The sequence below is a fragment of the Taudactylus pleione genome, unplaced genomic scaffold (assembly GCF_031769625.1).
Source record: "Taudactylus pleione unplaced genomic scaffold, aTauple2 ptg000086l, whole genome shotgun sequence".
Taxonomy (NCBI): Eukaryota; Metazoa; Chordata; class Amphibia; order Anura; family Myobatrachidae; genus Taudactylus; species Taudactylus pleione.
This window is the reverse complement of record NW_028284488.1, coordinates 32,585,681-32,601,945: the sequence shown is the minus strand read 5'-3', so window position 1 is coordinate 32,601,945 and position 16,265 is coordinate 32,585,681. Positions and strand designations below refer to the sequence as shown.

Here is a 16,265-nt window from a genome sequence, read left to right as displayed (position 1 = left end):
ACAACCTGGCAAAAGATACCAGCCGCAGAGACGCCTGGCGGTGGCTTATCCGTTCGCGGATAATTACTTTGCGAAGTGGGAATCCCCTCCACAGGTGGATTCTCACGTGACCCGTCTTGTCCGTAGTGCCACATTGCCGATGCCATCCATGTCCTCCCTTAAGGATGCTACGGACCGCAAGGTAGAAATCTGCCTGAAGTCCGCTTATTCCCTTGCAGGGGGGGCAGCACGGCCGGCTATGGCCATTTGCTGGGTTGCCAGAGCGATGGAGCGCTGGGCGGATTCATTAGAGGCTTCTTTTGAATCCGACTGTCCGGCCGATCAGGCGGAGTTGATTGGCAATCTCCGTGATTCGGCCACCTACATCAACGAGGCGGCTCTAGACATTAATACTCTGGTGTCTAGAATTTCTTCAGCAGCGGTAGCTGCTCGTCGCACCTTGTGGCTGCGATCCTGGAAGGCGGACGCAGATTCCAAGAAAGGCCTGGAAGCGTTGCCGTTTACCGGAGAAGTTCTCTTCGGTCCGGATCTGGATAAGATTGTGGCCACGCTGGCGGCAGCCAAATCTGCCTGTCTCCCGTCGGCCGCTGCTCCTTCTGGTTCGGGACCATCGTCCTTTCGGTCATCTAGGGCCCAGGGCAGGCCCAAACCACAGTCGTTTCCTCGACAGGCTGGCCCTAAGAAATCGGTCAAGCCCCGGAAGCAGGCATGGAGTACCAGACGTCCGGCCCCCAAGCCAGATGACAAGCCTGCGGCCTGACGGTCCGGGCCTCCCTTTGGGGGATCCCAGGGTGGGAGGCCGCCTGCTACAGTTCGCCCAGTGTTGGTCGACCACTACGACAGACACTTGGGTTCTGGAGGTGGTTTCTCACGGATACGCCCTCTCCTTCCGGCACAGACCCCCGGCTCGCTTCTTCACCACGGGTCTCCCATCAGACCGGAACAAGGCTACGGAGCTGCGGAAGGTATTGCACACTATGCTCCAGGCTGGAGTTATAGTGGCGGTTCCATTCTCCCAGAGGGGCCAGGGTTTCTATTCAAATCTATTTTTGGTACAGAAACCCAATGGGTCATATCGTCCGATTCTCAACCTCAAAGCACTCAACAAGTCTTTGCGGGTCCCGAAGTTTCGGATGGAGACCCTACGGTCCATCATTCTGGCGCTGGAACCTGGGGACTACTTGGTGTCATTGGACATACAGGATGCTTACCTGCATGTCCCTATTCTTTAGCGCCATCAACAGTTCCTCAGGTTCGCAATCAGCAGCGACCACTTCCAGTTTCGGGCGTTACCTTTTGGCCTGGCAACAGCACCACGTGTTTTCACCAAGGTGATGGCGGTCATGGCGGCTTCTCTGCGGCTGCAGGGAGTCCGCATGTTGCCGTATTTGGACGACCTGTTATTGGTGGCAGGATCTCCAGAGCTCCTGTTACGCCACTTGGACCTGACCATTGCACTGCTGCAACGGCACGGCTGGCTAATCAACTGGCAGAAGTCCACTCTAATCCCGTCTCGGAGGATTCTGCATCTTGGAGCCTTATTGGACTCGGGACAGCAAAGGATCTTCGTGACGGAGGACAAGATCTCTGCTTTACAGTCAAGGGTGCGCAGTTGTCTGCACAGCCGCCGGGTGTCCTTACACTCGGCGATGAGGTTACTGGGCTCCATGGTGTCGGTGTTCGACATGGTGGAATACGCCCAGTTTCACTCCAGACCTCTGCAGCACCTGATCCTGTCCAAGTGGAACGGGCTGACTCAGTCTCTGAAGTCCCAGACGATTGTGCTCACCCAGGAGGTTCGCCTGTCCCTTACGTGGTGGTTACAGACGACCCACCTCAACAAGGGACGTCCGTTCTGGGTTCCAAATTGGGTCCTGTTGACAACGGACGCCAGTCTTCGGGGCTGGGGAGCAGTTTCGGGTCCACACTTGTTCCAGGGCAGGTGGACGCCGACAGAAGCGGAGCTTCCAATAAATATCTTGGAACTCCGTGCGGTCTTCAATGCTCTCCAGCAGGCACAGCGGTTTCTCCAGGGTCGCCCGGTGCAGGTCCAGTCGGACAACGCTACCACCGTGGCCTACATAAACAGGCAAGGAGGAACTCGCAGTCGGGCGGCTCTCGTAGAGGTCTCTCGGATCCTGGTTTGGGCGGAGCGCAATCTTCCGGCCATATCAGCGGTCTTCATCCCGGGAGTGCTCAATTGGGAGGCGGACTTTCTAAGTCGCCAGGACGTTCATCCGGGGGAATGGTCCCTGCACCCGGACGTTTTTCAACTACTGGTGGACAGGTGGGGTCTTCCAGAAATCGACCTCATGGCGTCCCGGCACAACGACAAGTTGCCGGTGTACGGGTCTCGCACAAGAGACGAAGGGGCGTCTCTGGTGGATGCTCTGTCCGTCCGGTGGACGTTCCGGTTCGCATACCTGTTCCCTCCGGTCTCCCTTCTTCCACGGGTAATCCGGAAATTCAAACAGGAAGGAGGGACGCTCCTGTTGATAGCTCCCGCGTGGCCCAGACGGCACTGGTTCTCAGACCTTCAGGGTCTGTCCGTGGACATTCCTCTGCGGTGGCCGCTACGACCGGACCTTCTGTCTCAGGGTCCTTGCCTTCACCCGGACCTGACTCGGCTGTCTTTGACGGCGTGGCTGTTGAGACGGCCATGCTGAGGTCCCGGGGGTTTTCCAGCTCTGTGGTGCGGACCATGTTAGGAGCTCGGAAACCGTCTTCCGCGAGGATATACCATCGCGTGTGGCATACGTTCTTCCAGTGGTGTCGACCGAGAGGTTATGCACCGCGGGAGTTTCGTCTGTCTCGGATTCTCGCCTTCCTGCAAGCGGGACTAGATCATGGGCTTCGCCTTGCTTCTTTGAAGGTACAGGTTTCGGCCCTATCTGTCTGGTTTCACCGTAGGATTGCTACAATCCCGGATGTGCGCACCTTTATGCAGGGTGTTCTCCGCATTCAGCCGCCCTTTGTTCCACCTGTGGCGCCTTGGGATTTGGCTGTGGTCCTGAGGGCTCTCCAAGGACCGCCGTTTGAACCACTGGGCTCAGTGGATCTTAAATGGCTAACAGCTAAGACTGTTTTCCTTCTGGCCATTGCTTCGGCCAGACGTGTTTCTGAGTTAGGGGCTCTTTCTTGTAGACCCCCTTTCTTGGTTTTTTATGGGAACAGGGCAGTGCTCCGCACTCGGCCCGAGTTTCTTCCCAAAGTTGTTTCCCAGTTTCATATTAACGAGGAAATAGTTGTTCCGGCCTTTAACTCACCGGGTCTTTCCGTGGGTGAGGCCTCTTTGGATGTTGTGCGGGCCTTAAGGACTTATGTTGACCGCACTTCTTCGTTTAGGAAGTCGGACGCTTTGTTTGTCCTCTTTGGCTTCCGTAAAAAGGGTTGGCCTGCTTCAAAGCAAACTTTGGCAGCCTGGATCCGTATGGCTATTTCTGAAGCTTATCTTCATGAAGGCCTACCGGTCCCTCCTTCTCTGAAGGCTCATTCCACTAGGTCTGTGGGTCCTTCGTGGGCAGCTCGACGTGGTGCCTCGGCAGTTCAGATCTGCAAGGCTGCTACGTGATCTTCTGTCCATACCTTCGTGAGGTATTACAGGTTTGACACCTTCGCCTCTCAGGATGCTTCCTTCGGGCGGCGGATTCTCCTTTCTGCACAGGAGCGTCCCCACCCTTAAAGGATACTGCTTTGGGACATCCCCAAGGTATCCTGTGGATACCCTATGGACCCTGAAGTAGAAAATATGAGATATGGTAAGAACTTACCCTTGTTATCTCTATTTCTACGAAGTCCATAGGGTTCCACAGGACTCCCGCCCTGTCGCACCTGTGCTGCAGATGGGCTTTGCTCTGGTCACCGGTTTTCCGTCTCCCTCTGGTGAGAATGTGATTCTTGTATGTGTCCAGATCTTTGTTCTCTCTCTTCCTTCTCCTCCTCCGGCCTATGGCTTGGTAACTAACTGAGGTGCCTTGGCCCGGGGGCGGGGTATAGGAGGGGGACCTAGTGCATCCTGGGAGGCTGAAAGCTTAACTCTTTGGTGCCCTGCGACTGACGTCACACCTATACCCCAAGGTATCCTGTGGAACCCTATGGACTTCGTAGAAATAGAGATAACAAGGGTAAGTTCTTACCATATCTCATATTATTTGTCTCAAAGGCACTGCCAAACAAATCATGGATTTAAATTCTAACCCGAAACTTTCCAAGCTCCAAAGTTTTTTGTCTCCCTTATTTTATTAAAGGCTTTGCTACCTTGTGTGCATGCTTAAAAATAATTAACTTCTCTCTCTTCACGTTATTGTTAAAGTAAGTCTTCATAAATGTGTTGTTAGTATTTAAATCAATTTCTTTATATAATATAACTTATATTTAAGACCTGCAAAACAGTTTTTTCTCTTTTTTTAATCTGGAATGTAACATTTCTGTTTTCTGTACAGTTGATCACAGCAGGGTTAAACTTGCGCTGAAAATTCCTCCCCATGAATCTGATTACATCAATGCAAATTTTATCAAGGTATGACGCGTCTTTATAGCCTCCCTGCACAGGTCTTGTTAATTTTTACACATTGCTTAATGAAGGCTGCTTTTATATCTGCATATCTGACGTAAATGGTGATTTCAGCTAATGCTAAATTTTAGTTTTAAATAATAATTTTAAATAAAATACAAAATATCACTTGTGCTCTATTGGCCGAAAAACAGAGGTGTCAAACAGCCTGAGATAGAGAATCCTAATAGACCAGGCCTCTTAGCACTTACATTTCATTTGTCATGCTACCGCCCCTCATGAGTGTCTTGGTATTGAATTTTTATCTAATCTTTTAAAATATTATTTTGTTGAAATTGCCCAATAACCCTCATTTTGCAAGAAGGGCAATCGGTATAGTTGTCACACATTGGTATTTTGTCTCTGTTAATAGGTTATATCAAGTGTTTATTCTGGAGCTATTATATTACATGAACCAAGTATGTGCATGAACTATTTATATGCAGTTTTGTAATAGTTTCAAATTACTCTACATTCCATTTGTCATTCTATCTCCGAGAAAGTCAAGCTCCATTGTCACCTCGGTGAAGGACACCATTTGAATATTTGCAACTACACTATACAACAAGTTTTCTGCTTTGAAACAAACATCTTATTACATAAATCAATCATTCCAGAGAAGGGTGTAGTATGATTGGTTGACAATCATAATGTCAACATTTATTATGTTGACCTGGTCGAACTGTCAACATACAACATGCTTATGTCGATAGTGACCATTTCGACATTACATTCATCATGTCTACACGGATAATATGTCGATATGCTGAACTGTCGACAAACAGTCCCTGGTAGTCTAGTGGCTTCTTACCCCCTCCTGGTGGCGGCAGCAGCTCCAGCGTAGTCTTTCAGTGTTCCAGTGGCCACGTGAGAAGCAGTTCCGGCGGCAGTAACTATTCGAACCACTACCCATAACCCTAACCTCCACCGCCCTGCTCTGATCTTGCAATCAACAAAATTTAAGCGATAAAAAAATCAAAGACAAAACTCTAATTAGTTTAATTTTTATTATACCTGTGAATATTAAATGAAATATTAACTAGCCATTCACATTAACTTTTTGTGTATTAATATAGTGTAAAATAACATGAAGGCAGGTTGTACCAATAGTGTTTTAACAGCTGTTGTTCTTAGGAGCTATTTCCATCAATTTTATTGGTATATTAATTGGGAAAACCCATACAATGAGGGACTATTGCATAGGATATAGTATATCACAATTGTGCTAAACCACCAGGCTTTAGCAGTGTAATCCACTGGATCCCATCTGTTACTATAAAGCTGGCCGTCCACTATACAATTTTCTATACAGATATCTGTCCAATCTGGCTGGTTGAAATGAAAACCTGGTAGTGTATGAGAGCAAGTGACAGTCGATCATATGGTTTTAAACACTGCAAAAAGGACAAAAAAAAATGTTCAAATTGGTTACATTTGTGTGTTTTATCCAATTTGTCTGCACAACCATTTTTGGCTATTTTCCAATGTTTGTGAGCAAATGGACGACTGTCATTTGTTCCCATACATTACCAGGTTTTCATTCCAACCAAAAAAGAAGTGGGTGCGCTAGATCCGCTCAACTAATGTTTATTACAGACAATTGCTGCTGACACCAGAGGGTATTCTGCCAATAACCCTCACTAGCATGTGAATAAAAAGAGAAGAGATGTCTGCGCAGTTGTCTATACACAAGTATCAAGGCTGTAGATTATTATTCATATAAATTTATTTAAGCATATAATTGAACTGCAGTTTTCGCTGATTTCAAATTGAATACGGGGATAAGCAGGGACGCGCACGATACTTTTCCACATGGAAAACCAGCGATGACGGCGAAAAGTTTGCACCTAATTGAATACGGCCCTATGAGGGAGAGATTGAAAAAAAAATGTACTGTTCTGAATGTTAAAATCATATTCGCACAATCATAAACAAATAGATGGAGTCCAATAACAGTATATGGTATGAATTAATTATTTAATAATGAGCATTAGATTAGTCCAAATGAGAAATGAAAATTCTAGGGTTAGATTCCTTTTAAATAGGACACTTTGCCAGACAATCAGATACTGGCTGTTATGCAACCACTTGCTGTGCTTTTGAGAACTTCGAGTATCTACAATTTTTTTTATTCAAAAGTAGGGTAAAACCGCAGTCTAGTGCATATAAATATCACCCATTGTAATTGCCACTTATATTCTTTTTTTGACACATTGCTTCATATATTTCTGTGTTATAGAAAGAAACCTTTATAACTGAATTTGTGGATCCTTAAGTACAGTCACTGCTTTATAACTATATACCATTAATCAGTGTGTGCAATAGTTATGTGTATAAGTAAATAAAAAAATGGTGCAAATGATAGTCAGGATATGCCACAAAAGATTTTATTTTTATTTAATAAAGTCATAACTATTTATTTACGTTTTTAATTGATTTAACAGAAGTTTAAAGTTAAACAATACCACATATTGTAAGTGGGATTACCCTGTTAAGGGAGGCAATGGTTTAAAAGCAGACTTGTCATTTTTAAGCCTTTCACTACTATACACTGTAGATTGGCTTATAGCTGGTCCATGTTTTTTTTTTTTTTTTAATAACAAAAAAAAAAGGAAACTTAATTGTCAATAGATTTATTTTGCTCAAACACTGAATTTGATTAATAAAACCGTGGGTTGCTAAAATATTTGAGCTTTTTAAAGCTTTTGCTTAGTACATAAATGTAATAAGTACAGTATAATATTCCGGTTTCATGTCTCTTTACCTAGATTGTATAAAACTGTTACAATCTCTGTTTTTTAAGATCTTACTATTCTATATATTGTCATTGTTTTATCTCCTTTTTTCTCGATCTCTCTGAAAGCCCTCTTGTATGTTTTAATCAATGTGATAATGCTGTCAAAAAACAAAACCTGCATGAGGCTGCCTACTAGTGATAGATGGCCTGGTCTGAAATCATTAAGGGCAAGCATTATGCTGCCCATCCACTAGGCGATTTTGTCATCGTGCAATCGCTTGCAAATCGGGCAGTAAAATGTTAAAAATGACCAGCAATGCGCGCGCCCGCTGGTCGTTTTTTTTTAAACTATCATCGCCCGAACAAGACTGTCAACCTGACGACCGCCGTCAGGTTGCCATGTTCGGGGATGATTGATCTGCATACACTGAACGTTCAGGGTATGCACTTCACCCCTAGGGGGACGACTGCACGATTATAATGTCGTAATCGTGCCGTCTTCCTCGCATCTAGTAGTGGATGGGCAGCTTAAGTCTGAAGAACTGAAAAATTAGGCACAAGCGTGTCAGGCACAACACAGATTGCTTGCTTATAGCCGCAACTTAAAACAAAACTCAGCATATCCACAACCTAAAACAATAACTTTCTATTTTTCATCTTAAAAACTCCACTGTTCTCTTGATAGTCTTTTGTTGTGTTTCTAGTGAGTTATATAGGTTAAGGAGCAGTTGCACAATGCTGCACAACTCAGCAGTATCACTGGTGCTCCTGTGTAAATCACCACAGTGTATTGGTGTTCAACAGTGGAATGTAATGCTGTGATTTCTAATCCAGTGATCACCAAAACATGTCTGATATTAATAGATGATCACAATTATATGGAAATGAGCAGGTGTTTTCATGGGGCATCCCCTGATGAAGGATCCACTTGAGAATGTACGTGTGATATGGCCAGAAACCAGCAAGAGAGCTGGTATAACAGGAACTTCTGTGTAATTGGAGTGTCTTTCAGTCTTCCGGATTCTGTGCCTGCTTCAGCCTGTCTCAAGTGATTTCAGATTGATTCAGCCTGTATAAGCTGCATTCATCCTTCCAGCCTTCCCATGGATTACTATAATTCCAGCTGATGAAGATTGAGCCTTGTTACCCCAGGAACACAATTTCAGTGAAGTGTTTTGTCCTGTTTGTACTGTTGCTCTGTAGCTAGCCTAGCAGTCAGCAAGTGAGGCTGCTACACCCTTCAGATAGGGTAATCTAAAGACCGGCTTTTCCAGAGATGCTGGCATGTTTGACAACAAGGAATCAGTGTTCAAGACAAAGAACACCACTAGACTGCCTAACTTGGTGGTTCCGTTATGTCTGCTGTCTCATAGGAAGAAAAACTCCTGTAAGTGTTGCAAATAGCACTCCTATTGCGATGCTGAAGCAGTGTACCACTAATATATTTTTGTTTTGTTATATACAGAGTATATGGTCCTTAATTCTCCTAAACTACATCTAGAGAACCTCAAATTGGTAGCGGTGATGCACAGAGTTCTTAAACCATTGGTTGGTTCACAGTGCTGCTAATAAATCACTGTATATACTGTTCTTTGTGGTGACCGATGAAGAATAGTTAATGAATAGGAACAGTGTTTTTCTTTTTTTTCCTTTCCTCTCTGTTCCTTGGGCTCCATTTTAATATGGACTTTCAGAGCGTATGCTTTCACCAGAACAAGGTTTCCTTTCTCCACAAGCTAACATCTTCTGATAATACTAAATTTTTCCATCCAGTACTGTATGAGGATGTTGTGGACTATGGTCTGGACCTTGGAAGCAGTGCCATGGGTGTATAGCCACATATACTGTATTAAAAATGCACTACTGCATTTACGGAACATGCCTCTGAAATCAGAGCCCCATCCATCTGTCTCACAGGATACATACATACATTTTGTCAATAGTAATGCTGTCGACAGTCAAAGTGTTGACAGGAGAATGATGACATGGATGTAATGTTATTTAAAGCATTTTAACCTCATTGACATTACAAATGTATACTTTCGTAGTTGTATGTGGTAACATACAATATAGACCTGCGCCTGTAATGGATCAATGTAGATCAAGTTAACTAAAAGTAGTAAATATAGGTAAGTGTGGCTAGTCAAGGAGATGACCCAGCCTATTATGTTATTATATAGGGGAACCTAACCTGAGGGCCGCGACCTGTGTGTCGGACGCAGCCAAGTCCAAACCTTCTTGCAAGGGTCCCTGGTAAATACCGCCGGCACATTAGACTCCACACCTCAGGCATAGGTCCAACCAATTACCTAAATACGGACTGCATCCACAATCCGTTCGAGAGTTTGTGACACTCAGGAGTTCAGCATATTGATGTATATTCTTGAACTTAGGGCCTTGCTGGGCTAATTGTGAGCTGGGGAGAGGCCCTGCCTCCTAAGAGTGAAACAGAACCACGGTCTATCTCCCTAAATATCTTTTACAGGGGCCTTTCATGATGTGTATAAAGTTACATTTTGAATAATATTTGCATTGCTTCCTAAATAAAAAAAAAAATATTTTTTTATTATTTTCGAAGCAGTGCAAATGTTATTCAAAATGTAACATTATCTGTATTGATATTTGGCTCCAGTTATAAACCCATCATTCCATACAGATTTATTGTGTTTTACTGCTATTAAAGAGATTCAGGGATAAAGGCTTCTGATTAATAAATGTTTCTTCCAGTGAGGTAATCCTGAATTTACTAGTTATAAAATGTTTGGTTTAGTACCACATGCAGCAATCCATGTTCATTTGTGCAATTATGGCACTGTTAATGGACTTGCTCTTTAAGTTGATTAAGGTAGTGTCACACTTTCAAGTCATGTTCCTGGTTTATGTTCGTATTGGGGACTTGTCTATATAGAGTAACCTGCGCCATCATCTTTCTCCAAATGCTAACATATTGTTATTGCTCTAACTCTAGTTGTTCCTTCATAGTAGTCACAAAAATTATATTTCCTGTGTTCTTGGATTGAAGTAACTCCTCTCACTGTAATTATTCTGCACTCTTAGAAGAACAGAGAAATGCATTTAAAGACCTTTTATAAATCCTTAAAACGGGAATTTCTATGTTTAACACTAGACCATATATGCATGCTCTTTGCTTTGTGGAACTTCACTTATTTAATTGCTTATTTCTACTTGTAATAACCTTTGCGTTGTTACTTAAAAAATGTACTGCATGTTAATTAAAAATAGGGGCTAAACACGTGACTGCCCTGTACTGTTTTACGTTAGAGAAGTTTGAGTCTAGTTTGGAGTATTTACTGTTCAATCTTGCATATATTATTACCTTATGCATAATATCACTTGAAATAATGATCTGCCATGTTTTTCACATATTATATTTTCTTTTTCAGGGTGCATATGGGCCTGAAGCATACATAGCAACCCAGGGGCCTTTAGCAAATACTGTAATAGATTTCTGGAGGATGATCTGGGAATACAGTGTTGTAGTAAGTCTCTTCTTGGATTCCTAATATGCATGTGTGATTACTTTTAATTTCGATCACATTCCGTGGTGTCGTGTGGACAACTTTGGTGGATCTTTGTGAGAGCTGTAAGGCTAAATGTTTTCCACATTAGAGTATTTCATATTATGTTCAACAGTTAAAAGAAGTTACGTTTAGAACTACCTAAGAACTGTACAGGGGGTGTCCAAAATTTTGCCCCCTCAAACTAAAGTGTCCTCACCGGTGATCAGCTCCCTTCTCAAACAATTCTAGTTTACTGTATATTGTACCTCATAGACTATGAAAATTAGAGTTATGGTAGACTTAGATAACTCCTTTTCTTTGAGGTCCACAGGGATACCATGGGGATATTATTGGAAGACCAGGCACCAAACAGTTAAAGCTTCTGCTCCCAGAATGCTCTGGGTCCTTCCCCCCCCTATATACCCCGCTCCTAGCCATAGGACTTAGTTTACAGTCTTAGTTAGTTTAGTTAACAAGCCTTAAGGCAGGAGAAGGAAAAGAGGAGAACGAAGAACAATCCTACACCAGAAACACTCTTACATATGATGAGGGAATCTGTGACCGATAGAATACAACCCAATGAAGCCAGGCGCGTCAAGGTGGGCGCCCTGTGTACCCCATGGACCTCAAAGAAAAGGAGTTATCTAGGCAAGTCTACCATAACTCTAATTTTTCTTCTTCGGGGTCCATAGGGATCCACAGGGATACCATAGGGATGTCCTAAAGCAGTACCCCTAGGGTGGGGGACGCTCCTGAGCCGAAAAGAAGAACTCGTCGCCCAAAGGAAGCATCCTGAGAGGCAAAAGTATCAAATGCATAAAACCTAAGAAAGGTGTGGACAGAAGACCACGTGGCCGCCTTGCACAATTGTTCAGTACAGCCACCATAGCTTAAGATATACCAGCTTGAAATCCCATCTTACTGCCAGTGTGTCCACGAAGGCTGCTGATGGACCAGGACCCGTAACCGTACCTGGGGACCTTGTGGTTAGTGCTCAGAATCCAGAAATGCTCTCAGATGTACCATCTGCTGTGTTGGAGAAAGTAATGATTTCTTCTAATTGTTTATCCAGCCGTGCCTTTGTAGGCATGCTATGGTCATATGAAGATGGCTTTGTAACATAACCTGAGTCTGTGCCAATATCAGCAGGTCATCCAGATAGGGCAGAGCCCTGACCACCTGACGCCTGAGAGAGGTCGTCATGTCTGCCATTATTTTGGTAAATACCTGGGGAGCCGTAGATAAGCCAAAGGGTAGAACCTGAAATTGGTAATGTTGCTGAAGGACAGCAAACCGTAAGAATTGTTGGTGGGATGGTATAATAGGAACATGCAGATATGCATCCTGAATGTCCAGGGAAACCATGTAATTCCCCGGCTCCGTTGCCAAAATAATTGACAGGAGATTTTCCATACGAAACTTGGGTACATGGATAAACCTGTTGAAGGTTTTTAAATTTTAGTATAGGGCGATAAGCCCCATTCGGTTTCTGAACCAGAAACAGATTGGAATAATAATCCCTTCCTTGTTGAGACATAGAAACTGGGCCTATTACCCCCGCCTGTAGCAGGAGGTGAATGGCTTCCTGAAAAGCTAAGGCCTTGTCTGCATCTGATGGGAGATCTGTGCAAAAAAACTTTTGGGGAGGGGTGCCTCTTGAAAGTGAGGGCATACCCCTGAGAGACCACTTCTCTGACCCAAGCATCTGCTGTTTGTCGCCAACAATCCGCAAACTGAAGAAGTCGGCCTCCCACCATGGGATCCCCCAGGAGGAGGCCCACTCAATCAGACCGAGGGCTTATTGTCCGGCTTAGAAGCTGGACGTCCTGCCGGGCCAGACCTCTTAGTTTGTCACTTAAACTTGTTAAAACTAGTTGGCATAGTGGAAGACTGTTCCTTTGCTCGTCCTTGAGGACGTAAAGACTGAAAGGAAACCTGCCTAGATTTAGTATTTGACTTACCGTATATACTCAAGTATAAGTCGACCCGAATATAAGCCAAGGTACCTAATTTTACCTTAAAAAACTGGGAAAACTTATTGACTCGAGTAGAAGCCTAGGGTGGGAAATGCAGCAGCTGGTAGTGCCCCCAGAATTAATTCCCCCTGGTAGTGCCCCCAGAATTAATTCCCCCTGGTAGTGCCCCCAGAATTAATTCCCCCTGGTAGTGCCCCCAGAATTAATTCCCCCTGGTAGTGCCCCCAGAATTAATTCCCCCTGGTAGTGCCCCCAGAATTAATTCCCCCTGGTAGTGCCCCCAGAATTAATTCCCCCTGGTAGTGCCCCCAGAATTAATTCCCCCTGGTAGTGCCCCCAGAATTAATTCCCCCTGGTAGTGCCCCCAGAATTAATTCCCCCTGGTAGTGCCCCCAGAATTAATTCTCCCTGGTAGAGCCCCCAGAATTAATTCCCCCCGGTAGTGTCCCCAGAAGTAATCCCCCCTGGTAGTGCCCCCAGTAGTCCTAATAAAAAAAAAAAAAAAAACCACTTACCTGAAACCCCGCTCCTGGTCCCACCACTGCTATCAGCTCCTCCGGCCGCTTTGCATTATGGGAGAGATGTCGTCACAACGTCTCTCCCATTATCCACTGCGGGAGCCGGAAGCTGGCTCCCGCAGTGGGAGCAGCAGCAGCCGCCGATGAGAGGCTGAGAGTCTGACAGACTCATCGGCTGCTGATTACAACAAAGACACAGCTGCCGGCTTCGGCGGCTGTGTGTTTGGTAGTGTGTAGCGCTGACCAAACTCCGTCCGGTCATCGCTACACACGCGGTGCAGCTGTGTCACAGAGACACAGTCTGCACCTCGGCCCGCATGGTATGCTACTCAGCTGCGTACCATGCGGGAGAACCGGCACTCGATTATAAGCCGAGGGGGTGCTTTTTCAGCACAAAAAATCCAGCGCCCTCTTAGATCCTGTATCAGCTATCCAAGATCTTAACCAAAGGGCCCTGCGTGCCACTATTGATTCTGCTGTTAGCCTAGAAGCTAAAATTCCAGCATCTACTGCAGCTCCTCCCAGATAGGAAGCTGCTTCCTGTATGTGGGAGATATTCATCATCTGTTCTTTGGTAGCGAATCTCCCAATACCCCTATCCATTCTTCAACAGCTTTGGCTACCCAGGCTCCAGCCATAGCTGGACGAGCAACCACTCCAGATGATGAAAATATTGCTTTAAGACAGGCTTCAATCTTTTTATCTGTGGAATTCTTAAGCGAAGACGCTGATGGAATAGGCAGTGTAGCCTTTCTGATTAAATGTGTTACATGAGCATCCACAGTACCTCCCACTCTGTACATACAGAAGGTGTGAACGGATACAATGATATTTTATTCACATAAAATCGTTTATCAGGGTTACCCCATGCCTCCTCGATAAACTCTGTAAGCTGTTCAGATACAGGGAACTCCGTTTTGACCCCTTTTCAGTGGTGATTAAACATTGGATCCTTCTTATTAGCTGGTTCATCATCCTGAATATTTAGGACTGATCTAACCCGCCCTCCCCAAAGAAGGAACATCCATCGTGGACGGATGATCCTCCTCCCCAGAACTAGATCCTGGAGGGGAACCCTGTGCATCATTTGATTCCCCTGATGATGTGTCTGAAATCATATGTTGGGCAGACTAATAGTGACCAAAGCGCCTAAGCACAAGTTATCTTTCTACCGGTCTGTTATCAACATTAGATGGTGCCATACTCTGACTAGAATGGCCATAACCATCTTTCCATGAAGAATGTATAGGAGGTGCAAACATGGTATACTGTGGACACCCCATCCAAGGAGGCATCATGGGAGCAGCCATACAATCCACAACCTTCATCATAACCTGGGAAAAAGAGGAAACCCGAGATGGCTCTTGCCCAGGGACAGGTAAACTGGACTGGTGAGGTGGCTCTTTACACACAGACAACACACAAACCATCCTTTACCTCCTTAGAGGATACATAAGTCATAAATAATTTACATGGAACCAGCACAGGCTGCTCTCCCGCCTGTTTCCCTTGATCTTTTGACATGTTCAAAGTAAAGGCAATACTTGCAATGCTATGTGACAGCCTTCATTAAATCTTAATGAATGTGGAGTACTCAGAAAGAAACCTCCATCCCCAAGAGGATGAAGAGAAAACCGTGATAGTTATAATTGACAGACTTAGAAATAAAAGACAGTGTCAATCAACAGCTAGCAAACAGTCACATACACTGCATATGTAATATAATTACAAATGGCTCTAAATCAACCACAGTGACTCGAAGGAGTGGTAGTACAGAGAGCACTATATACCTTTAACCACAGGAGAGATATACAGCGAGACTGACCCAGACCTTCCTGAGACCAACCGCTACAGGACACACTGAGAATGGACCGTAAGCGTCTCCTATACATGTGGAGGGTAGGCAGAGACACGCGAAACCCTTCGTAGGGACTGCCTCTGGGTCGGAGGAGCTGCCGTGGAGCGCCTACCTCCCCTAAGCTGCGTTAACTAGCCAGGTACGCTGGCCTCGGGGCAACAGATTGTGCCTGCTGCCGATGCCCGGTGTCAGACCAAAAGGCCCCGGCTGTTGTAGTGAGGACGCGGACAATCCCGGGCCCTGACAGCAGCGGCTTCTGGTGCATCCCTGACACTAGAAGCAAGGACTTCCACTTGCAATTCCTCGTAAGTGAGGAATCGTCTTACCTGACCTCTCCGAACATCCGGTGCAGTCCAGGTCGCATCATTGCTGCTAGCTAAGCTCAGCTGCGACCCACCGAAATCTCCAGCACAATTACTGATGTTGCGGCCCGGCCGAGGTAGATGGAGCCGCAGTATGTGCGTCTTAATTCAGATGCTTGGTACTGCCAACTCAAAAAAACATAGCCTAAAACAAAACCTAAAATAAAAGCTTAGGACTGCCAAAGCAGTCCTCCTGTTACAAAGGTGCATATTGATCCTGCCTCACCAAACTAACAACTGAAGTCCTATGGCTAGGGGCGGGGTATATATGGGGAAGGACCCAGAGCATTTTGGGAGCAGGAGCTTTAACTGGTTGGTGCCTGGTCTTCCAACCATAATATCCCCATGGTATCCCTGTGGATCCCTATGGACTCCGAAGAAGAAAATCTCCATAATATAGTTAACAGTTGTACGTATAATAATAATGTGTACCCTGGAAGAAAACAAACAAACAAGTCTCTAACATTCCCTCTACCATAGAGAGTGTAGCGTTTAGGACTAACCTGAACGAAAACATTTTCTAATGGACACACATTTCAGTTATGTACCCATTACCACCTCATGCTGCAGTTTCCCGCAGCACATGTGAAGCCTTTCGGCTATCCCTATTTCTTTTCGATTTGTTTAATTTCAATATTAAATGATAATTATGAAATTCTTATGGTGCAGAACTTTACCTAGTTTTAATAAAGGTGTTTCCACCAGCTTGCAGAGCTTTCTATTTATTACAGAGCCTTTGTT

At 45.0% G+C, this 16,265-nt stretch overlaps 1 protein-coding gene across 1 annotated transcript in view; it reads left to right on the top strand.

Annotated features, from left to right (window-relative positions):
• The window catches only part of PTPN12 (protein tyrosine phosphatase non-receptor type 12), a 143,382-nt gene that overhangs the window by 52,199 nt on the left and 74,918 nt on the right, over positions 1-16,265 (top strand). The window contains exons 3-4 of the mRNA XM_088468821.1: positions 4,443-4,519; positions 10,694-10,789. Of these exons, the coding sequence (XP_088324947.1) occupies positions 4,443-4,519; positions 10,694-10,789 (173 nt within the window). The remainder of the gene's footprint in view (positions 1-4,442; positions 4,520-10,693; positions 10,790-16,265) is intronic.